At 39.2% G+C, this 23,098-nt stretch overlaps 1 protein-coding gene across 3 annotated transcripts in view; it reads left to right on the forward strand.

The window, feature by feature from the left end:
* The first annotated feature begins 1,212 nt into the window (after nucleotides 1-1,212).
* Nucleotides 1,213-23,098, forward strand: part of LOC308245372 (pregnancy zone protein-like) — a 49,652-nt gene continuing 27,766 nt past the window's right edge. For 2 of the 3 annotated variants that reach the window (XR_013960279.1, XM_080662516.1), the window contains exons 1-15: nucleotides 1,213-1,419; nucleotides 6,031-6,214; nucleotides 7,389-7,548; nucleotides 7,685-7,737; nucleotides 9,326-9,346; nucleotides 9,628-9,796; nucleotides 10,244-10,328; nucleotides 13,321-13,432; nucleotides 13,744-13,858; nucleotides 14,235-14,344; nucleotides 16,517-16,678; nucleotides 17,719-17,946; nucleotides 18,419-18,482; nucleotides 21,441-21,583; nucleotides 22,130-22,279. Coding sequence is in view for 2 of the 3 variants with exons in the window: in XM_080662516.1 (XP_080518642.1) it covers nucleotides 1,334-1,419; nucleotides 6,031-6,214; nucleotides 7,389-7,548; nucleotides 7,685-7,737; nucleotides 9,326-9,346; nucleotides 9,628-9,796; nucleotides 10,244-10,328; nucleotides 13,321-13,432; nucleotides 13,744-13,858; nucleotides 14,235-14,344; nucleotides 16,517-16,678; nucleotides 17,719-17,946; nucleotides 18,419-18,482; nucleotides 21,441-21,583; nucleotides 22,130-22,279 (1,842 nt within the window). In the remaining variant the exon portion in view is untranslated. Of the gene's footprint in view, nucleotides 1,420-6,013; nucleotides 6,215-7,388; nucleotides 7,549-7,684; nucleotides 7,738-9,325; nucleotides 9,347-9,627; nucleotides 9,797-10,243; nucleotides 10,329-13,320; nucleotides 13,433-13,743; nucleotides 13,859-14,234; nucleotides 14,345-16,516; nucleotides 16,679-17,718; nucleotides 17,947-18,418; nucleotides 18,483-21,440; nucleotides 21,584-22,129; nucleotides 22,280-23,098 lie in introns of all 3 variants that reach the window. The other variant, XM_080662517.1, reaches the window with a different exon arrangement.

Below are 23,098 nucleotides of genomic sequence, written 5' to 3' on the forward strand. Positions count from 1 at the left end.
AAATTGCCAGCTATGGAAAAAGTTGTATTGTGTGGTGTATGTTTTTCAGATTCAACTAGAGGCCCAGTGCACGAATTTGTGCACAGGTGGGTTCCGGCCGGCCCTGCCCCAATCAGGGCAGATTGGGGCTGGGCCTGTTGGAAGGAGGAGATGGTGGGAGGTTGGCTGGCCTGCCCACCCCAATCAGGCCTGATTGGGGCCAGGCCAGCTGGGGGAAGGGGCCTTGGGCAATTGGCTGGCGGGCCCCGCCCTTAATTGGGGTTGGGGAGGCTTATTGGGGGTGGAGCTGGCCATAGGGAGGGGCTGTGGGTGGTGGGCTGGCCGGCCCCACCCCTGAATGGGGTAGGGGGTGCCGATCGGGGGCCAGGGGCCTGGAGGAGGGGTCATGGGTGGTTGGCCGGCCAGTCCTGCCCCTGATGGGATGAGGGAGCCGATCTGGGGTGAGGCCAGGTGGGGAGAGAGGCTGCAGGAGGGAGATTGGCGGGCTGGCCCTGCCCCCTATTGGGGTTGGGGGGACGATCAAGGGCTGGGCCAGCCAAGGGGAGGGGCTGCAGGCTGATCAGGGTGGTGGGGGCCCATCAGGGGAATAGCTAGCTGTGGGGAGGGGCTGCAGGAGGTTGGCCACCCAGCTTCGCCTCCTATTGAGGTGGGGGAGGTGCAATCAGGGATGGGGCAGCTGGGGGGGGGGGCTGCGGGTTTATCGTGGTGGGGCAGGCTGATCGGGCACAGGGCTGGCCCAGGGGAAGGGAGGGGGCGTTTGGCTGTAGACCTGCTCTTGATCAGGGGAGAGTCCAATCAGGGGCAGGCAGGCAGGCAGGCAGGCAGGCAGGGGAAGGGGCCTCAAGGTTGGCCAGACAGCCCCACCCCCTAATTGGGCCAGTTCACTGGCCACAGTGGGCATCATAGCAACCGGTTGTTATGGTCGTTATGGTGGTTATGGTTCCTGGCTTTTTATATATATAGATGTTATAAATAAAAAACACTTCCTGCAGACCTATTCTAGCACCATACTGATTTTTTCTTTCACTGTTCTATTTTTCACTATGAAAAGAAAAAAAAAAGAACCAGGCATTTAAAAAAAAAAAAAAAAAAAAAAAAAAAAAAAAAAAACTACTCTCTTTTTTCCCTTGGAAAACAAATAATCAGCCTTGAGAGTAATGAGGCAATCACTGAGAGCAACCACCCTTTTAGGGAATCTGTGTCCAACTCTGAGATCTATTTGGAATCTTCGGAGTGGGCCTTGCAAAATAGCAGCCATATAAAGCCTGGTAAATTTGACCAGGCTGAAGGCAGGGAGTTAGGCACAATACATCCCTGAGATTTTTCCCTCATCATGGGGAAAGACAGACTTCCTCATTCAGGTTTCACACTACTTCTCCTTGTCCTGTTTTCTACCAATGCCTCAAACTCTGCAGAACCGTAAGTCTCACTCAAAGTCTTTTCCTCAAGTCTGTTCTTTTAGTCCAGGGGTGGGCAAACTTTTTGACTCGAGGGCCACAATGGGTTCTTAAACTGGACCGGAGGGCCGGAACAAAAGCATGGATGGAGTGTTTGTGTGAACTAATATAAATTCAAAGTAAAGGAGCGGAGGGGAGAGCAAGAGAACCGGATAGAACAGCCAGATCCGGCCTGCGGGCCGTAGTTTGCCCACGGCTGTTTTAGTCTCTCCTTTATATCTTTGCTTTGTCTTTCCTATTAAATGCTACCTTTCCATTCCTTGAAATATCCTCTAATCATAAGAGAGTAATCATAAATGGTCAATATATTTTTCCTTTTGTTTATTCTGTACTCTTAAAATAATAGTCATCTACACAATGTCATCACTAGGAGGCATGTTTTCATTATAAACTGAAACCTGAGAGTATACCTTCACAGACTCATTCTTTTGGATAGAAAGCATTAACTATACAAATATTTAATGTGTATAGTGGGTTGCAATTTAGCTCACATTGTAGATCACATGCATAGAGAAAATATAGTTCCTTTATTTTTCAATAATTTATTGATTCTTCATCAAGAACCCTCAGTAAATAATCAATGCAAAGTAATTTTAACTCTCTTCAGTTATAAAGTTGGTGAAGTCCAAAAACTGTAAGACTTCTCTTCCACTTCTCAGGTCCTCTCCAAGGCAGTGTCCAGAAGAATGTGATCGCTATTACTTACTGGTGGAGAAGAAGGGTCAGGGCCCTTGGTCTCTGAGTTCTTTGTCTTCTTGGCCAATATCAATCTGGATTATCCTTACCTGCTAACATTCATTTGAGTCTTTGGCCATCTGGTTTCTCTCAGTTTGGTCCCTTTATCAAGAAGTCCCAGAAATTCTCTCTAGCTGACTCTGATTCACTTAGCTCTTTCTTATCACATAGAACTCCCAACTTTTGACGTCATTCTGCCTCCTGTTCTTTGTCTGTTGTTCCAACACAGCCTGTGCTGCAGGATCACCTTTGCCAGTAACCCATTTGAGACCTCTGGCCTCAATGGCCTCCACCAGCTGCCTTTACGTTCCTTCTAGAGAGCTATGAAATCCTTGGATCCAATACGACATATAGGCAACTGAAGGGTCCTGGAAAGTTCAGCTTCTAACCTTCCCTTGCCTCCCACACTGTACTATAGATAACTCTGATGTAGCTACATCCCAGATTGATACAGAGAAGCCTCCAGAGCACTAAATGGGGAGAGAGATGAAGGGATCTTCTGCCCTGAGTGTTACTTTTATCCACTTAACACAGTTGGTCCTCTGCAGGCCAATGTATAGAAGCAAAAAATCAGAATCTGACAAACTCAAGTTCCTACCTTGTTCGGGCTTCTTCAACGCACAATTTCCCAGTAACCAGTAGGGGTGATTTACAACTGTGGATCGTACTGTCTTGCATTGCATTATTGCATTCCACTCACAGAGCTTTTGGAAATATGCGAGGGCTGTTCAGTTTTCTGAGTACAGGCTGAATAGAAGAAGCAAGTGGCATTTATTGGGGTTGAAATGTTAAGCAATCTGTGTTTTCAGTCCCACGCAACAGAGAACTATTCTGCCCATTGAAAACCATTACTTTACATCTTTCCCAGCATTTAACAAAGAACAAGCCTCATGGCCTAGTTGTCATAACAGAAGAAGTATTTTCTCCTCAGTATACAGCAAACTTCACCTTAACCCTCCATCATTAGCCCTAGATGTGATAAATAAGAGCTATTGCCTAGAGAGATAGAGGTTACAGAGGAAAATGAAAAAGAGAAATTTAAAAGAACAAATGGACATGGACAACAGTGTGGTGATAGTGGGGGCAGGGAGGTAGAGGTGGAAGAGGGTATGGTGGGGGGGACTAAAAAAAGAGGTCACCAGTTTAATATGTGCAAAATTTAATCACCCCTACCAAGGCAAATATTTAAAATGCAAACATTCATGATTAAGTAATACATTACAACGTTTTATTTGCTCAGTACAAGTGAAATCTCAGAGAAATTACTCAACCTTGATGGGTCCCAATTTCAATATTTGTCGAAGGAATGCTAACCAAACCTTTGTGAAATAGTTGCTTGAAATATCAAATATGCATGGAACTAATTTTTTAAATTGTAATCTCAATTTGGCTAAGAATAAAAGTAGTATATGGAATAAAATTATAACAGCCTGATGATGTCTTTCCTATTAATATCAAAAAACTAGGTAGAAAAAGTGGATGGGGTAAAAAAATGATAATTTTTATAGAGCCTATAATTAATACTGTACTGCATACTAAAAATTGCTAAGAGGGTAGATCTTATGTTGTGTTCCCTTACAATAATAATAACAATAATGATAATAATAATTGAAGAGGAGGGAAACTTTTGGAAATGATGTATATGTTTATAGCAAAGATTGTGCTGATGACTTCACAGTTATATACTTAACTACATACTAATGAAATAGTATATACTAAATATGTTCAGCTTTTTGTGTGTCAATCAAACCTCAATAAAGTGTTTTTAAAATATAGAGAGAAAGTAAAGCCTTTGGAAATGATGGATTAAAGTAGGCATGACTTTAGTCTTCAAGTCTTTTCTGTAAGCAGAGTCCAGAGAATAATATTACAATTCAATCTGGGGAGAGGAAGGAGATAAGCAATAGACCAATATATGGGTCACTCAGATAAAATTTATCTTCTGTTTCCTAACCATAGTCTGGAGTTACTAACAAATAATAAATTTGACTAGAAGTTTGGGGTAAATAATAAAATTTTCAGAGAAATATTTCAATCTGATCAGCCTAGAATAAGCATGTCAAACTCATGGCCCTCAGGCCACATGCAGCCCACAATGAATATTTTTGTGGACCAGCCAATATAACGGTATGTAAGAAACATTTTAATAAAAATTTCATAACTTAATTTTACAGTATCCTGTTATACATAATTTTTAATAACAAACTGCAACGTTCGCTAATGACTGATTACTATAATCGTGTTGCATTCATTTCCCTTATGCACCTTATGTGCAGGCACACCATTTCTCTCCACTAACACTAGCAGCAAATATTTTAGCAGCCGATGGCCACGTCATTAGTCTTGTACTAACTTGTTTGGTGTGTGCAACAGGAAATATTTCACTTTCAGAGAACAAGAAAAATAGGTTTATTTGCATTATGCTTATTAATTTGTGCAGTTATTCAGTGTCTGGTAAGTTTATGTTCAAGAAAAAATATTAATTTTTATTAAAATGTTCTATTATTTTATGTTAACAATTACTCATTTATTTCAGCCCTTTGTATTCAGCATGTCTCTAATGAAATAAACCTGCGTTTTTATGAAAATTGAAGCTTTTGTTATTTTGTGGCCTACCTAAACTTAAACCTTGTTTATTTGGCCCGTGTTAGCCTTTGTGTTTGACATGCTTGGCCTAGACGTTTGCCCCTAATTTGTTCTTCTTGAGTTGGATGGAAAGAGCTCGAGACACAATTTAGAATAGGAGAAAGATGTGTACAAATGGGCACTGCCACTGCCTGTTCCCATATGGTTGTTTTTACTGCGACTGATGCAATAAGCCTGGTGGAAGGCTATAACATCTTTTTTTTTTTTTTTAAGGCTATTACATCTTTAAAAGAGCAAATGTTCAGTAGATCAGAGACATCCAAATGCAAGAAAGGGATTAGATGAGAGGTACCATCTGAATGACCCTGGGTAGTTTATTTAACTGCTTTGAGCCTCTTTGCTTTAGAACAAAACATTAGCACTTATGCAACAAATAATTTGAGGTTTTAATGATTTAAGAGTGGCTCTAAAGATTTGTGGCACATAATTTTGCCAAGAAAAAACTTAAAACATATACAGAAAGACTGCTCCTCCAGAGCAGACCACGTGGAGACTTCCCTTGACTTCCAGATTCAACAACTAATCCTCCTGTATTATCTATTCCTAGTCTCCCACCTATTGACTTTGTAACGTAATAAAATTGTGTTTCCTATGTCAAATGCCCCTGGTATTTTTTTAAGGATAAGTGATCATGTTGGTGGTAGAAGGGAAAGGGCAATAAAACAATATAAAAATCATTCTGTTTTTCTTAATTGTAATGGTACTCTATAAATAAATGACTTAAACCTACAAGCATGGAATCCTTAAAATTTTGAGGATTCACATTTTTATGTATTATTTTATGTAATAGATATATGTTCCCTGAAGTTCTTTCAGTTGAATCTGTGTAAATCCAGTCATAGTGTTCATGCACAAGTGATGTTTACTTGGACAAATTTTAACGGAAACTGTTTTATAAAGTGAGTAATCACCCAAATTTATTATATATGTGTACTTTTATGAGTATATATTCAAGAATTTATATATTAAGGCATATTAAAACAAAGAATGTCTATAAAATTGAAATATCTTCACAGTCAACTTCTGAGGCACTACTGGTGAGTAAAAGGTATCATTCTTATGCTAATAAGATGGAGAAGACTGTATAGAACTGATTGTAGCAATAAGTACATATTGTTATGGAAAAAAATGATGGTTGAAAATACTTGCTATCCTCTGATTTTTCTTTGATTTAGCCTTCTTCCCCTCCCAGACAGTATATGGTGCTGGTCCCCTCCCTGCTCCACACTGGGACCCCTGAGAAAGGCTGCCTCCTTCTGAGCCACCTGAATGAGACAGTGACTGTAAGTGCTTCCTTGGAGTCTCCCAGGGAGAACAGGAGACTCTTCACTGACCTCGTGGCAGAGAAGGACTTATTCCGCTGTGTCTCCTTCACTGTGAGTACTAGCTGCCCATCCCTGTTTGATACATTATATCTCCATGGTAATGGAGAACTAGGGTTCAATCCCAAAGAATGACTTTAGAATGTTAGTGAGGATTTCAGAAAGAATCAAGGCAATGAGTTTTTAGCTATTGAGGAAAAAAGCAAGAATTTTTTCACCAGAGTAAGGGAGAAATATTTTTCTACTTGCCAAAGTTCAATGTACTTCCTAAAAAAATCTATACTAATAAAAGGGTAATATGCTCATTAGACCGGGTCAACCAGCCATCTTCCGGACGTCTAACTTCCTTCCAGACAAAGCCATGGTGGTGGGGGCCGAGGCAGAGACAGTTAGGGGCCAGATAAGGCTGGCAGGGGATTAGGGATGATCAGGCCAGCAGGAGAGGGCAGTTGGGGGCAACCAGGCTGGCAGGGGAGGGCCATTGGGGGCAACCAGGCTGACAGAGGAGGGCATTTGGGGGCATTAGGCAGGCAGGCAGGTGGGTGGTTAGGAGCCAGTGGTCCTGGATTGTGAGAGGGATCCCAGATTGGAAAGGGTGCAGGCCGGGCTGAGGGACACCCCCTGTGCATGAATATCGTGCACCAGGCCTCTAGTAAAAAATAAATGGATTAGCCACAGAAATTGTATGATTTGGAGGTTCTTTTAGCTTTGTTATATAACCATCTCTTTCAGGCCAGAGTTAGACAATGCCTAGAAACAGATTGTACAAATACCTCATAACAGGACAGCATGCAGAATTTTTCTCTCATGGTGGGATGTTACTTGTCTTTGTCCCTGGAATGTGTAAATGCTTCAAAGTACTCCAAGCAAATACCCAGTACCTCTGGGAGGATGCTCAGCTTGGGATACTTAGCTCCTATAGTCTCCCATACTCTTTCAGAGATGCTTCTCTCCATTCCTTCAGAAAACATATACTCTGTTACAAAGAGTACAATTTAACTAATAGAGTTCCAGATGAGCTATATGGGAATTTGGGTTCCACTGATGGCTGTTCTTACTGATATCGCTCCCCTATATCTTATATTAGTATCTTCACTCTTATACCTGGAGAAATATTCATACTTACCAAGCCCTTTGTGAAGCTGAATGAGAGACAGAAAATAGTAATGGTTGAAGGATTCAAAGGGAGAAGACTGTGCTGTTCCTCAGTGGTATCTTTGTTCTTTAGCTCCCAAAAATCTCATCCTCTTCAGAGGTGGCTTTCTTCACTGTCCACATAAAGGGACCAACACAAGACTTCAGGAAGAGGAGCAAAGTGCTGGTAAAGAATGAGCAAAGCCTGGTCTTTGTCCAGACAGACAAACCCATGTATAAACCAGGACAGACAGGTATGTAGGGAAATTCCACCTCTTCAGCAGGTTTCCCGCCATAGTCACCATTATCTTGATCTCTTAGTCTCCTGTGTTATTATCTAAATTACCTGCTTTATCATGTCTGAGACTTACCATAGAATTTCTTTTTCAGTACAATTCCGCATTGTCTCAGTGGATGAAAATTTTCACCCCCTAAATGAACTGGTAAGTATCTCAATACCTCTAGTTTGGGTGGGTGGTGGGTGGTGGGATGAGAGCACTCATCCAAGGTGGGGTGGGAAGATCCAGGAAAAGTGAAATGAAAGCTATTCCTTTGGGAACCTAGATTCCAGCTTTACTACAAATCTAGAGTCTTATACAAGGCATAATTGAGGAATAAGAAATGAGGAAGCTCTTTCTCCTATAACAATAATAAATCAGTCTGGAAATAGTCAGCTACATTCATTGCTCTCAAAACACTACATTAAGTATAATGAACAGGTACAATAAAAAGTTATGTATTATCCATGCCCATACGTTGAAGGAGTGCATGATTAATTAAAGCACCAAAGAGTTTCACTTCTTCTAGATATATGTATATATAATATATATATATATATATGGCTAATATCTTAACTGTCCTTCCCTCCATCCGACCGGTTGCTATGACATGCACTGACCATCAGGGGGCAGATGCTCAACACAGGAGCTGCAAGCTGCAGTGACTTGGCAGTGGTGGTTCTTGGGTGATGCACCTCAAAACCAGAGAGAAGGGAGCCCAATTCCACCTTCGGCCATGGGTTATGTTGTTGCTGGGGCACTGTCAGCTCGAATCTGGTTTACTGTACACTAGCGTTTGCGTTCCACACCCTTTACAACAGCAACTTTGCAGAGTGCCCTCTTGCACTCCAAGACCCCTTGGGGGATGTCGGAGAGCTGGTTTTGGCCCAATCCCTGCAGGCCAGGTCAAGGGACCCCACCTGCTGGAGGGACCCCACTCACTCCACAGACACCTTTCGAGCCATGACACCACCCCAGGTGCAGCTGGCTGGTGAGGGACCATGGAAGGTTGGCTCCAGGGCATGTCCAGCCCGTCTCGCCCAGTCCCACCCCGCCGGCCACCTTCTAATTAATTTCCTTTCAATGTGCACAAATCCGTGTACCAGGTCACTAGTAAAATATATAATTTTATTATATATGATAACATATTTTATAATTTTTATACATATATCGTATACTATCCATTATATATAAAATCTTCATTTATGTTCATTGTGTGTCCCTTCCTTCAACTAGCTTTCAATATGAAGGCAAAGAAACAAGGCTATTTTTAAAAGGTAGATATTAGATAATCTTGAAATTAGAAGAAATATTCTTGGTTTATTTTAACCAAATAATTCTGGGCATTTTCTTCCTGTTAAGTCTAAATCATAATGACATATAACTTTATTAACATCCATTTTTAATTTATGTAAGTAATAGTATAGTCATAGTCTTCACTAGGAGGATTTTAGTGCCTAAATAATATTGGTAAATAATATCAATAACTTAATAAGTATTAACAAGTATTATTCAACAATAATATTTTTCAAAGAAATGACATGATGATTTTTGTAGAAATATGTTATTATGCTTTTCTTAGAACTATTTACTGATTTCCCTAAGCAATTCCACTTCTTTTATGTTTCTAGTTAAATTTTGATATATCTTACTACAAATATTATTTTTCCTTAGTAAGCTGTTTAACCATAAATCTGAAATCATAGCCTTGGTGAAATTCTAATCACATCTCTTCTTTCATTTTTTCATATAGATTCCACTGGTATACCTTGAGGTAAGCATCAGAAAGAATATCTTACAAGGAAGTCAGTGCATTTAAGGAAGAGGAAATTCTGATACTATTCCAGACAGATGAACTGCTGTTAAAAAAACAAACAAAAAAAAACTTTCAGATCTAAATTTTCCTATTCTCAGATGTCAGGTTTATTGTGGTTCATTTTTCTTCTTTGTTTGCCTTTCCTGAAGGTAATGCCAATTGCTGCCCTGAAAGTCATGTGTTTTGTCAAGGGCTATCATGACTAAATAATTATTCCCATGCTCCTTTCTTACTTCTAGAACCCAAAAAGGAATCGAATTGGACAATGGCAGAATGTCACGTTAGAGAGTGGCCTCAAACAGTTAGCCTTTCCCCTCTCATCAGAGCCGATTCAGGGCTCCTACAAGGTGGTGGTAGAGAAGGAATCAGGCGGAAATATACAGCACCCCTTCACCGTGGAGGAATTTGGTATGGATTATGAAAAATGAAGGGATCATAACTTTCTGGTTCACAGTGTGAACTCAGTTAGATCCTTTGATTTTCCCATAGGTATGTTAAACTTGGAGTAGAATCAGCTATATCTTTTTCTAAGGCCATCATTATTCTGTGAATTATGAACATTATTCTTGTTTATAAGAGCTTGGTGATTTACAGTAGCAAGTTACACTTTGTCAAGTATCAAAATTCTTATTTCAGTGGAACCATCATCATTTGTGAACATCACTGAGATCTGTTGTGGTCACAAAGTCAGATTTTTGCATGAATTACTAAACCTAATCGTCTTGAAGTTGACAGATGTAAAAATGAATGTAACTTTTCAGGTTATTTTTGTGGGAAAAATTACACACATGAAAATATTTGTATTTCCACTAATTATTTACCAGCTTCCCTCTTTGTATTTATCTCTATCAACAGTGGTTCCCAAGTTTGAGGTCAAAGTTCAAGTCCCAAAGATAATCAGTATCCTGGATGAAAAAGTAAACATATCAGTATGTGGAATGTGAGTTAAATGGTTTTTGTCTGAAATTTCATATTTTGCCTCAGTTTTGAGTGATTATTTAGCTAGTACACAATTATAAATTAATTTTCCTTGGCACTCTTAAAAATTTATCTCAGTGACCTCTCTTTATTTTTATTATTAAATATTTCAAATGCACCAACGAGTGTAGAAATTTTTCAAATGCACCAAAGAATGTAGACACAATCATGATTTAATAAGTAACAGATTTCCATGTTTGCTGCTTTTTTTTTCTCTAACATTTCAGGATAAATTACAAAAATCATGACATTTTCACCCAGCTACAACAGTATAGACCTCTAAAAATTAGTGACATTTTTCTATACAATCATGATGCCATTGTCACACTTAATAAAATAAAAAGTAATTATTCCGTACTAATTTTGAGTTTACACTCGAGTATCCTTGATTTTCCTAAAAATATCTCAGAATTTCCTGAAAATGTCTTTATACATTGCTTTTGGTTATTATGACTCATGTGTACCTTTTTTTTTTTTTTAACCAACTCTCTACCATGAATTTTTTTTTAATTTTTCTTTTATTGTCTAAAGTTTTACATATGTCTCCTTTTTCCCCCAATTGACCTCCTCCCCCCCAGCCATTCCCACCCCTGGCAAACCCCCATTGCCCCAGTGTCTGTGACCAATTGTTATGCTAATATGCATGCATACAAGTCCTTTGGTTGCTCTCTAACACCCCCTTCCCTACCATTTGTCTCTGAATCTATTCTTGTTCATCAAATTATGTTGATCATTATATCCCACATATGAGTGAGATAATGTGATATTTATCTTTCTCCGACTGGCTTATTTCACTTAGCATAATGCTCTCCAGTTCCATCCATGCTGTTGCAAATAGTAAAAGTTCCTTCTTTTTTATAGTGACATAGTATTCCATTGTGTAGATGTACCACTGTTTTTTAATCCACTCATCTGCTGATGGGCACTCTTAGGCTGTTTCCAAATCTTAGCTATTGTAAATTGTGCTGCTATGAACATAGGGGTGCATATATCCTTTATGATTGGTGTTTTTGGTTTCTTGGAATATAGTCCTAGAAGTAGGGTTACTGGGTCAAATGGGAGTTCCATTTTTAACTTTTTCTAGAAACTCCATACTGTCTTCCACAGTGGCTGCACCAGGCTGCATTTTCACCAGCAGTGCACGAGGGTTCCTTTTTCTCCACATCCTTACCAGCACTTGTCATTTGTTGATTTGTTGATGATAGCCATTCTGACAGGTGTGTGAGATGGTATCTCATTGTTGTTTTGATTTGCATCTCTCAGATGATTAGTGACTTTGAGCACGTTTTCATATGTTTCTGGGCCTTCTGTATGTCCTCTCTCAAAAAGTGTCTATTTAGATCCTTTGCCCAGTTTTTGATTGGATCGTTTATCTTCCTTTTGTTAAGTTGTATGAGTTCTCTGTAAATTTTGGAGATAAAACCCTTATCGGCAATATCATTGGCAAATATGTTCTCCCATACAGTGGGCTTTCTTGTTGTTTTGTTGATGGTTTCTTTTGCTGTGCAGAAGCTTTTTATTTTGATGTAGTCCTATTTGTTTATTTTCTCTTTGGCTTCCATTGCTCTAGGAGCTGTATCTGTAAAGATATTGATATGACATATGTCTGCAATTTTGCTGCCTATGGAATCTTGTAGAATTTTTATGATTTCCGGTCTTATATTCAAGTTGTTTAGCCATTTTGAGTTTGTTTTTGTGTATGGTGTAAGTGGGTGATCTAGTTTCATTTTTTTTTTTTTTTGCATGTATCTGACCAAATTTCCCAGCACCATTTGTTAAAGAGACTGTTTTGACTCCATTGTATGTTCTTGCCTCCTTTGTCAAATATTAATTGAGCATAATGACGTGGGTCAATCTCTGGGTTCTCTGTTCTGTTCCATTGGTCTATATGTCTGTTCTTGTGCCAGTACCAAGCAGTTTTGAGAACCGTGGCTTGGTAATATAGCTCTATATCTGGTATTGTGATCCCTCCAACTTTGTTCTTTCTCAGGATTGCTGTGGCTATTAGGGGTCTTTTTTCATTCCAGATAAATTTTTGGAGAGTTTGTTCTATGTCTTTGAAATATGCCAGTGGTATTTTAATGGGGATTGCATTGAATCTGTAGATTGCTTTGGGTAGTGTGGACATTTTAATGATGTTGATTCTACCAATCCATGAACACGGTATATTCTTTCATTTGTTTATGTCTTCCTCTATCTCTTTTTTCAATGTCATGTAGTTTCCCAAATACAGGTCTTTTATGTCCTTAATTAAGTTTATTCCTAGGTATCTTAATTTTTTTAGTGCAATACCATGAAAATTTTTGATTGAATATAAAAGTTGGCAGAATAGTAAAATATAACTGCTTGTACCTGTCACCTATTATAAACACTATAAAATTTTGCCAATTTTGTTTCATTGATTCCTCCCCCCACAGTTTTTTTCCTAATATTTTTAAAGAAGCCATAGGAGATCTATAAATAGCTCAAACTTTTAAATATCTAGACCCTCCTTTTGTCCCATGGTGTTAGCTTATGGAAACAACAGGTCAATTGGCCTGTAAATGTCCCACTTGTTGCATTTGCCTATTGCTCCTTCATGGTACATTGATTAATTAATTTACTCTCTCCTTTGGCCAGTTTTAAGAAAATATTTTGAATGTTTTGCATAGATCCTTTTGGTGCAGTAAAGAAACAAATTTTTAAACACTGAAATAATCTCTCTCCATTTATAATTTTTTGAGGAATTTTCATACTGTTTTTCATAGTGGTTGCTCTGATTATATTTTTTTACTTGAAGTTTTATTGCAGGCATTTGCAAATAGAAAAGCAAAACTAATGACCCCCCAAAAAAACTTATCAATTATTCCACTTGTATTTAAAATATAGAGAAATAACTAAGTATTTCTGTGCTGGGCTGGTAGTGAAAATGTAGATACCTTTCTTCAGTTCCTGATTTATTTCTTATGTGACAGATACACCTATGGGAAACCTGTGCCAGGACTTGCAACTGTGCGCATGTGCCGAACATTATTTCATTCTTTTAATTGTCCAAAGCAAGAGTTCTGTGAGGAATTCAGTCACCAGGTTAGTATACAGTGTTCTCTCTGTGTACTATCATTGTTGATACACATTGAGCTACCCCATTTTACTAAAGGGCATCAGAAAAAGCTGATCCTCAAATATTCACCACCAAAGATGAAATTTCTATTAATAGTCCACAAAATTCTCATTTTGATGACCAATCATAGAGATTACAAATCAAATATGAATATTAAATTCCTAAAGGTTAATTAACATGTTTAACCCAAAAAATTCTTGATACAAGAAAGAAAATAGTAGATTTAGTGACTATCAGTCTGAATCTGCGTCACATTTAGCAATTTTTGTATTCTCAGCTCAACAGCAATGGCTGCATCACCCAACAAGTAAACACAAACTTGTTCCAACTTAAAAATGCGGGTTATGAAATGGAACTTAAAGTGGAAGCCAAGATCAGAGAAGATGGAACAGGTTTGAGTATTAACTTAATTTGGGAGATAAAGCAATAAATATTGATTTGTTTCCCGTAACAAAATAAAAGTCATAACTAAATGTAGGAAATGAATTTTTTAATACATTTTTATTGATTTCAGAGAGGAAGGGAGAGGGAGAGAGAGATAGAAACATCAATGATGAAAGAGAATCATTGATCGGCTGCCTCCTGCATGCCCCCTACTGGGGGTCGAATCCGCAACCTGAGCATGTGCTGTTGATTGGAATCGAACCCAAGATCTTTCAGTTCACAGGTCGACGTTCTATCCACTGAGCCAAACCAGCTAGGGTGGAAATAAATTTTCGAATCAAAGTAACTTCCAAGAATACTTACTTTTTTCTACATATTTTTCAGACCTAGAGTTCACTGGAAGTGGGACCAGTATAATCACAAAAGTTGCAACCAGCCTCAAGTTTGTGAAAGTGGATTCACACTTTCGACGAGGAATACCCTTCTTTGGTCAGGTAGAGTGTATTGTAATTTAGAGGTAAATGAAGTGTCCAGTTGTTCCTAGGTCAAGGACATACTGATGTAGTCCAAACCTAGTTAGTATTAGCAAATAATTAATATGACCAAGTCATCAAACAAAACCAAAGTAGATACTTTCCTTTGTAATATCACTGATAAAATACATAAACATACACTACGGTATAAAGAGAATAAGAGGTACTGTTTCTTTTTTGAACATGTAACTAAAAAAGATGTTTAATGTAATATAAGTTAGTTATTATGTCAAGCCCCTTATCCCACCCATTTTATAATAAACTAGAGTCCTGGTGCACAAAATTCATGCACAGGGCGGGGGGTGTCCCTCAGCCCAGCCTGCACCCTCTCCAATCTGGGACCCCTCAAGGGATGTCCGACTGCCCATTTAGGACCGATCCTGGTGGGATCGGTCCTGGTGGGATCGGTCCTAAACGGGCAGTCGGACATCCCTCTCACAATCCAGGACTGCTGGCTCCCAACTGCTCGCCTGATTGCCCCTAACTGCTTCTGCTTGCCAGCCTGATCACCCCCTAACCACTCCCCTGCCAGCCTGATTGATGCCTAACTGCTCCCCTGCCAGCCTGTTTGCCCCTAACTGCCCTCCCCTGCAGGCCTGGTCACCCCTAACTGCCCTCCCCTGCAGGCCTGGTACCCCCCAACTGCTCTCCCCTGCAGGCCTGGGTCCTCCCCAGCTGCCCTTCACTGCAGGCCCGGTCACCCCCAATTTCCCTCCTCTGCTGGCCTGGTTACCCCTAACTGCCCTCTCCTGCAGGCCTGGTCACCCCTAACTGCCCTCCCCTGCAGGCCTGGTCCCTCCCAACTGCCCTCTTGTGGTGGCCATCTTGTGTCCACATGGGGGCAGGATCTTTGACCACATGGGGGCAGCCATCTTGTGTGTTGGAGTGATGGTCAATCTGCATATTATTCTTTTATTAGATAAGATAAGAGTCCTGGTGCATGGGTGGGGGCCAGCTGGTTTGTCCTGAAGGGTGTCCCGGATCAGGGTAGGGGTTCCCTTGGGGCATGCGGTGGCCTGGGCGAGGGGTCTGTGGTGGTTTGCAGGCCAGCCACGCCCCCTGACGACCTAAGCAGAGGACCTGGTATCTGGGATTTATTTATCTTCTACAATTGAAACTTTGTAGCCTTGAGCGGAGCCAAGCCTTCTGCTTGCTCCGTGGCCACAGCCATTTCTGTTGGGATTTATTTATCTTCTATAATTGAAACTTTATAACCTTAAGCGGAGGCCAAAGCAGGCCAGGGCTGCAAAAGCTTGGCTTCCTCCATCACCAGGGGCAACCCTAGCCTCCTACTCTCTCCAGCTGTGTGGCTGCTGCCATTTCTGTTTGGATTTATTTATCTTCTATCATTGAAACTTTGTAGCCTGGAGTGGAGGCCTGGGCTTGGCAAGGGCAGGCGGAAAGCTTGGCTTCCTCCATTGCCAGGGAAACTCAAGCCTCCCTCTTGCTCTCTGTGGCCGCAGCCATCTTGGTTGGGTTTATTTGCATATTCGCTCCTGATTGGCTGGTGGGCGTGGCTTATGGGTGTAGCGGAGGTACGGTCAATTTGCATATTACTCTTTTATTAGATAGGATAAATATATTTTTGCCATTATCCAGCCAGCATTAGAATTTTAAGAGAGTTTCTCACAAATGACTCTCAATTTATGGCTGTCAATATCTTTCTTTATATTTCTTGTTCTGTTTAAAATAAGTGAATAAGTTATTTTAACTTTAAATATTGGAATTATAATAGTGTGCAGTTTATGACTATTATTATTGTATTATTTTCATATTTTGGGTATATACTTTAAGATAATACAATAAATAAATAATATTGATTTTATTTATATTTACAATTAATTTTAGCAGTTTTATACTTACTGGATTTTTCTAAAAAAAAAAACCCCACACATTCTTGTGCAGCTTTGTTTCAAAAAAATGAAAATTAAGTGAGGATCCAAATTATAACAAGGAGATAGAAAGACATGAGGATCCAAATGGAAAGAAACCGTTTTGTAATCAATATGAAAGAGTTGTTTCTTACTCTTTGGGTTTTGTTTTTAAGTCATGGGAGCAAAGCAGTCTGTTCCCATGAGTTCTACCTTCTCTCAGTATTCCCCACATAACTTAACAATTACTTTTCTTCTTTAGGTGCTCCTGGTAGATGGAAAAAATGTGCCCATTCCCAATAAACTTGTTTCCATCTCCGCAATGGAAGCCAATTATCTTTTCAATGCAACTACCAATGAGCAGGGTCTTGCACAGTTTTCAATCGATACTACCAATATATCGGCTAACATCCTTTTTCTTAGAGTAAGTATGAAAGAAAAAGAAACCTGAGAACAAAGAGAACCTTAGTAAAACAGTCATTTATTCAGAAGTGAAGAAGGACACAGGCTGTATTTAAGAGAGAGAAATAAGAAGCTGTGCAACTTGGGGATAAACTTGGGTATATAAAAATTTCATTGGAAATAATAAAGACATTAGAAAAGATATTGTAGAAGTCCCTGAGAATTATTTTTAAGGAGGGGATAGGAGAAGGGGGGATGGGAGATATCTGTAATACTGTCAACAATAAAATAAAAATTTTAAAATTGTTCTTAAATTTTTATGTATTATCTAAATATCTTACTGGATTTTTTTGCTGAACAATATCAATTCTTCAATGGGGGATTCATGTAATTTGTTTTATGTTGTTTTCCCATGTCTACTTAGATAGACACATACACACACATATTTATATATTGCCTAATGAAGAGGATAAAAAAAAAAATCTATAAGGCCCTGGCTGGGTAGCTCAGTTGGTTAGAGCATCATTCTGATACACCAAGGTTGTGGGTTCGATCTCCAGTCAGGGCACATACAAGAATCAGTCAATGAATGCATTAAAAAAGTGAAACAACAAATTGATCTCTCTCTCCCTCTCAATAATCATAAGAGGCATAGATGCTAATTTGCTGAGGATTATTTATTTTGAGACCCCTGGGTAATAAGAGATTTTGTTAATATATATAATGTGATTTTAATTAAACCAACTTTAAAAAAGACTCCTATTAAAGATTTTTAGCATTTTAACTGGACCATTATGGTTCCTCTGGATCGGAGCTGCAGAAGAGTCAAATGAGTAATGAGTTGGCAGAATCAGGGCAAAGGAGATAAATCTGTAGAGTATTTTCTTTGAATCTGTGCAAATTAAGAGATTGACAATATGTTTAGTTGGCGGTCAACAAAAACAAGAGAAATGCAAAATATATTTTAGAGTAGAAGACACAAAATTGTAACTTCATTTTGGTGGGAGGCTAAAGTGAAGAACTTCAAGACGATATTGATTCTTTGTGCTCCTGTTTTATCAGGCCTACCATGAGAAAGTTGACATGTGTTTTAGCTTTGCATGGCTACAAGAAGAACACCAGGCTGCTCAGCACGTTGCAAGACATGTTTTCTCCTTAAGTGGAAGTTTCATTGACCTGGAGCCTGTGGTTGGTACCCTGCCCTGTGGCCAAACACAGACTATCAGGGCACACTATATACTCAAGGTGCCGGCCACTGGGGAACTGAAGGAGCTCATTTTCTATTACCTGGTAAGAATAAAGCCACAGATATATTTGGAGTTTATCAGTAGACAGAAGTGGTGAATGGGGCCAGGAATGTAAAAAGTATTTGTGCACTACTATCATGCTTTCTTATCCAGATTCCTTTGATTCTTGATTTTCAGGAGGTTGATTCTCTGTAGCAGAGACTCAACAATCCAAAGTCGGTTATGTGGCCCAGCTGGTGTGGTTCATGGTTGAGCATCAACCTATGGACCAGGAGGTCATGGTTCAATTCCCAGTCAGGGCACATGCTGGGGTTGCAGGCTCAATCCCCAGTGGGGGATATGCAGGAGGCAGCTGATTAATGATGCTCTCTCATCATTGATGTTTCTATCTCTCTCTCCCTCTCCCTTCCTCTCTGGAATCAATATTTTTTTAAATAGGTTATGTGGAGAATAAGGTGTTGAAAACAGTGTCAGGCTCAAGAGAAGTTCTTTTCTCTGCTGATTTTTAATTTCAGATCATGGCTAAGGGAGGTATCGTCAGATCAGGAACACGTGCTCTGCCTGTAGAGCCAGGAGACAGTGAGTATCTTCCAATCAGTCTCCCCATTTCCTTGCCAACACGTCCACCCTTACTCTGTGACAGTTCACAAATGGGGAAATCATTCCCATTATCCCTTTACACTAAGAAGGGGACAAAAGCCCTAGCGGGTTTGGCTCCATGGATAGAGTGTCCGCCTGCAGACCAAAGTGTCCCGGGTTCGTTTCCAGTCAAGGGCACGTACCTCAGTTGCAGGCTCCCTCCCAGCCCAGGCTCTGGTTGGGATGCGTGCCGGAAGCAACCAATCGATGTGTTTCTCTCACATAGATGTTTCTCTCTGTCTTTCCCTCTCTCTAAAAACCAATGGAAAAATATCCTCGGGTGAGGATTAAAAAATAAATTGGGGGAAAAAAAAAAGAAAGTAAAGATCCTCCTTATAACTCTTTGGCATTTTTTGATTCAACAACAGTCAACAGATAAATTTGCTTACCTGCTATGTGTGAGGCACTCTGCTACGGCACACTTTTTTTTTTCCACGTTAGTCTTTTCTGTCTGACATTAAAATAAAAGCTTTTTAAAATCTAAGCTTCCTTCAATTTTTAACCCTAACAACAAATGTACGTTGATCATCTTTAATCTTAGTATTGCAAAAAGAAGAGAGTTAAGTATCATGGCGGGGGGGTAATTTTTGTGCAGTCTCTGAGCTATGCTCTTTATAAGGATGCATATTGTGCTGGGGGCGTGAAATTGAGTACTTCACACATGAACTTGAGTGTACTTCACGAATAAGTTAGGAGAAAGGAAACCAGTATTATTTTCTATTCTAATTAAACCTATATCAAGGTTTAAATCACTGAAAAGAGAACCCATGAATATTCTTTTTTTTAAATATATTTTATAGATTTTTTTTTTTTTTTTTTTTTTTTTTTACAGAGAGGAAGGGAGAGGGATAGAGAGTTAGACACATCGATGAGAGAGAAACATCCATCAGCTGCCTCCTGCACACACCTACTGGGGATGTGCCCACAACCAAGGTACATGCCCTTGACCAGAATTGAGCCTGGGACCCTTCAGACCACAGGCTGGCACTCTATCCACTGAGCCAAACAGGTTAGGGCCCCATGAACATTCTTGTAATTAATCTAAACAAAGGCAAGTATTTCACAAAACTCCACACAACCCCAGTGCTAAACTTAACAGTGCTTAGGATTTGTTCCAAGTCTATGATTTTTCTTTACTTTTATGGTTTCTTTCCCTACCAGGCTGTTTTTAATATCAAAACAATATTCAAGAAGATTTAATCTAAAATAAGCTATTAATCAGCACTTTCAATAATTGTTTGAAACAAACATTAAAGAATGCTGCAGTTTTGAATATCATTTTCCGCAATATTTAAGTAGAGATCAATACAGTGATCTGGACCCTATTGCTTGCAAGGTTCCCCTTCAATCCATCTTGTTGCCTGTTTTTCTACTTTCTTTTAATAATGCAGTATGTAACACTTATAGAAATAGGTGTATCTAAAAACACTACTTATCTGATTTTCTCTGATATTTTAATTTGTGCGTAACTCATAAAAGAAATAATCTCTGACTAGTAATATAAAGAAGACTCCATTAATTATTTACTTAATGAACACATCACAAAAAAATGTATTGAAAGTAACTGAGGCAATGATTGAAAGGAATTTCTCTATATAAGTAATTAAATCACAATTATTTAGAATAAAAGTGTTTTAATCACACATCATCATTACATTATTAATTGCCAATTTGTTCTCCACTAAAGAGTTACTGAAAACTCTTCACTGTGTTAGATTAAAAAAACAACTTGTTTCAAAATTGTCTAACTCAACCTTTTGAAGTTTAGCTTACTTATATAATTCTTTTTTATATGCTATTTTGTATAGTGTTTTAATATCAGGATACAAATGATTAATTTCGGAACTATTTCAAAATCTGTTTGAAATTCAGAATTCAGGTTTTTAATAACAAAGCCTTCACAATTTTCATTACTAATAGGTCACTTTCCTCCCAAAGCTTTCTTTCTCTGCCAAAACATTACTAAGAGGTTATTTTCCTTCCAAAGCTTCCTCTGTCAAAACATTACTAAGAGGTTATTTTCCCTCCAAAACTTCCTCTGCCAAAAAAAAAAAAAAAAGTGTACCATAACTTCTCTTTCCATTTTATATAATATTTCAATCTATTCTTACCTTGTATGGTTAGCTCAACACAACAAATATAAGGGTTGACATTTCCCTCATTTTAGAGGGAAGCTTGCTCTTTTTAGAATTATAAGCTGAAACTTGATCTCCCCCATGATACAAAAACGTGAATGCCATAGTACTGCCTTTCTGGTCCCCAAGAAGTCGGGAAAGGGGAAATAGGGGAGTTGTTAAATAGGTATAGAGTTTCCGATTTGCAAGATGAAAAAGACCTGGAGATCTGTTTCATAGCAATGTGAATATACTTAGCACCACTAAAGCATTCTTAAAAAATGGTTAAAATGGTAAATGTTGTTGTCTTCTCGTCACAACAAAAAAAAAAGGCATATATTTGAAAAAATTTTAAACTCTATGATTTTATCTTACAAATTACAGCTCTATCTTTAAATGGAAAATCATCTCTTGTCTGAAATCTAAAAGAAATGGTTGCTATTCGTCACAAAATAAATGTCTTATTCTTAATTTTTAAATGAGTCCATCAGGCTTTAATTAAATATGTATGTATCAGCAGAATACTTTTGAGCTATTCAGATTTAAGTTCGTTTAGGCATAACTAAGGTATAAAATCAGGTAAAGATAAGCGTGGATGTAAGGAACTTGAACTTATTCTACAATGGAAGTTGTGAAGGGAGACATTAGCCTCTTGATTTTTACCCCTTCACTAGAATGGCACTAAAGAGGTTAAGCCATTGAATGCGTAGGCACAGGTCTAAGTTAGGCCTAGTAACAGCGTCCTGACCTGTGACCATTTTGTCTCATTCCCTCCGTGCCCCAGTGAAGGGGAGCTTTTCCTTAGCCTTCCCTGTGAAGTCAGACATTGCTCCCACTGCACGATTGTTCCTCTTTACCATTTTCCCAAATGGAGAAGTTATTGGAGATTCGCAGAGTTTTGAGATTGAAAACTGTCTGGCCAACAAGGTGAGTGTCTTTAGCAAAAAATCACAAGAGCACAAATAAATGGTATCATCGGTACTGCCTATTTTACCTCGGGGCGGGGCCGGGGCGGGGGAATGAATCCAGAAAAGTAAAATGAGTTGTCCAAAAGTTTCCAGCCAGCCAGCACAATAATTTTCCAATCCACAAAATTGCTTCCACATAAAACATCACTTAACTTTGTATCCATGGTGCCCCATTCCACTGATTCAATTGTGTGAGGTATATCAGATGTTGTGACTCAAAAGCTTCAAAAACTTGAAGAACAAATAGAAAAACTTTATTATGAATCAGAGGTAATGATGTGCCTCTAACATTCAAGCAAGGCATCTATTCCTAACGACCCTCCATTGTCTCCTTAGGGCAACACAGCCTTTCAACAGCAAAGGCAGGATGAGAAAAGGGGTTCCTTCCTGAGTGATGCTTCCGAGCATGGTCATTAAAGCTGAATGTCAGGATGACCCAGAAATGTGGTCTCTGCAGGATGACACAAACAGAAGTGCGGGATGACTGTTCCTTCATGTCTCGCAGGTGGATTTGAGCTTCAGCCCAGAACTAAGTCTTCCAGCCTCGCACGCCCACCTGCGAGTCACAGCTTCCCCTCAGTCGCTCTGTGCCCTCCGTGCAGTGGACCGAAGTGTGCACCTCCTGAGGCCTGAGGCCGAGCTCTCCCCGTCCTCGGTGAGTCCCCTCAGCCTCAGGGGTTAGAAAGGGCTGCATGAGGCACTCAGAGCAAGGAGAAGGCCCTGTTGAGAGTAAAACGCAAGAATATAATAAAAATATTTGCCATTTGTCTAGTATTTTATAGTTTCTCAAGCTCTCTCACACATTTCCTCATTTACTCTTTCCAGCATCCCAGAGAGTAACAGCCCTATTTTATGATGTAAAAACTAAGGTTTGTAGCCCTTGACTGTGTTGCTCAGTGGATAGAGCATTGGCCCACAGACTGAAGGATCCGGGTTCAATTCCTGTCAAGGGGACATGCCCAGGTTGCAGGCTCAGTCCCCAGTAGGAGGCTGCAGGAAGCTGCCAATCAATGATTCTCTCTCATTGACGTTTCTATTTCTCTCTCCCTCCCTCTTCCTCTCTGAAATCAATAAAAATATGTACTTTTTAAAAAGAACTTTTTTAAAAAGCACTTAGGTTTGTAACAGTTGAGGGACTTGTGCCAGCTTACCCAGAAGTGACATAGCTGAGACGTCGTTCTGAAACTGCCTGCAAACTGCAACCTCCTCCTTGACATAACACCCATTCCTCTAAGGAATCAAACCTAAACCCATTAACTCATGCTTTACAATAACCTTACTGAAAGCTAAGTTTTGTTAAGATGTAATACTTATATAGGTCACGCTAAAAAAAGAAAATACATTAATAAGTTATTTAAGTAAAATCATTGTGGGCCAAAAATAAAACAAATTAAATCATTTTTGCTCAGTGGAGTAATTAATTTTATAAAATTAATACAAACATGTCATGAAACTTTTGATGGATCTAACAATG

This window comes from Plecotus auritus, assembly GCF_963455305.1.
Source record: "Plecotus auritus genome assembly, chromosome: 3".
Lineage (NCBI taxonomy): Eukaryota > Metazoa > Chordata > Mammalia > Chiroptera > Vespertilionidae > Plecotus > Plecotus auritus.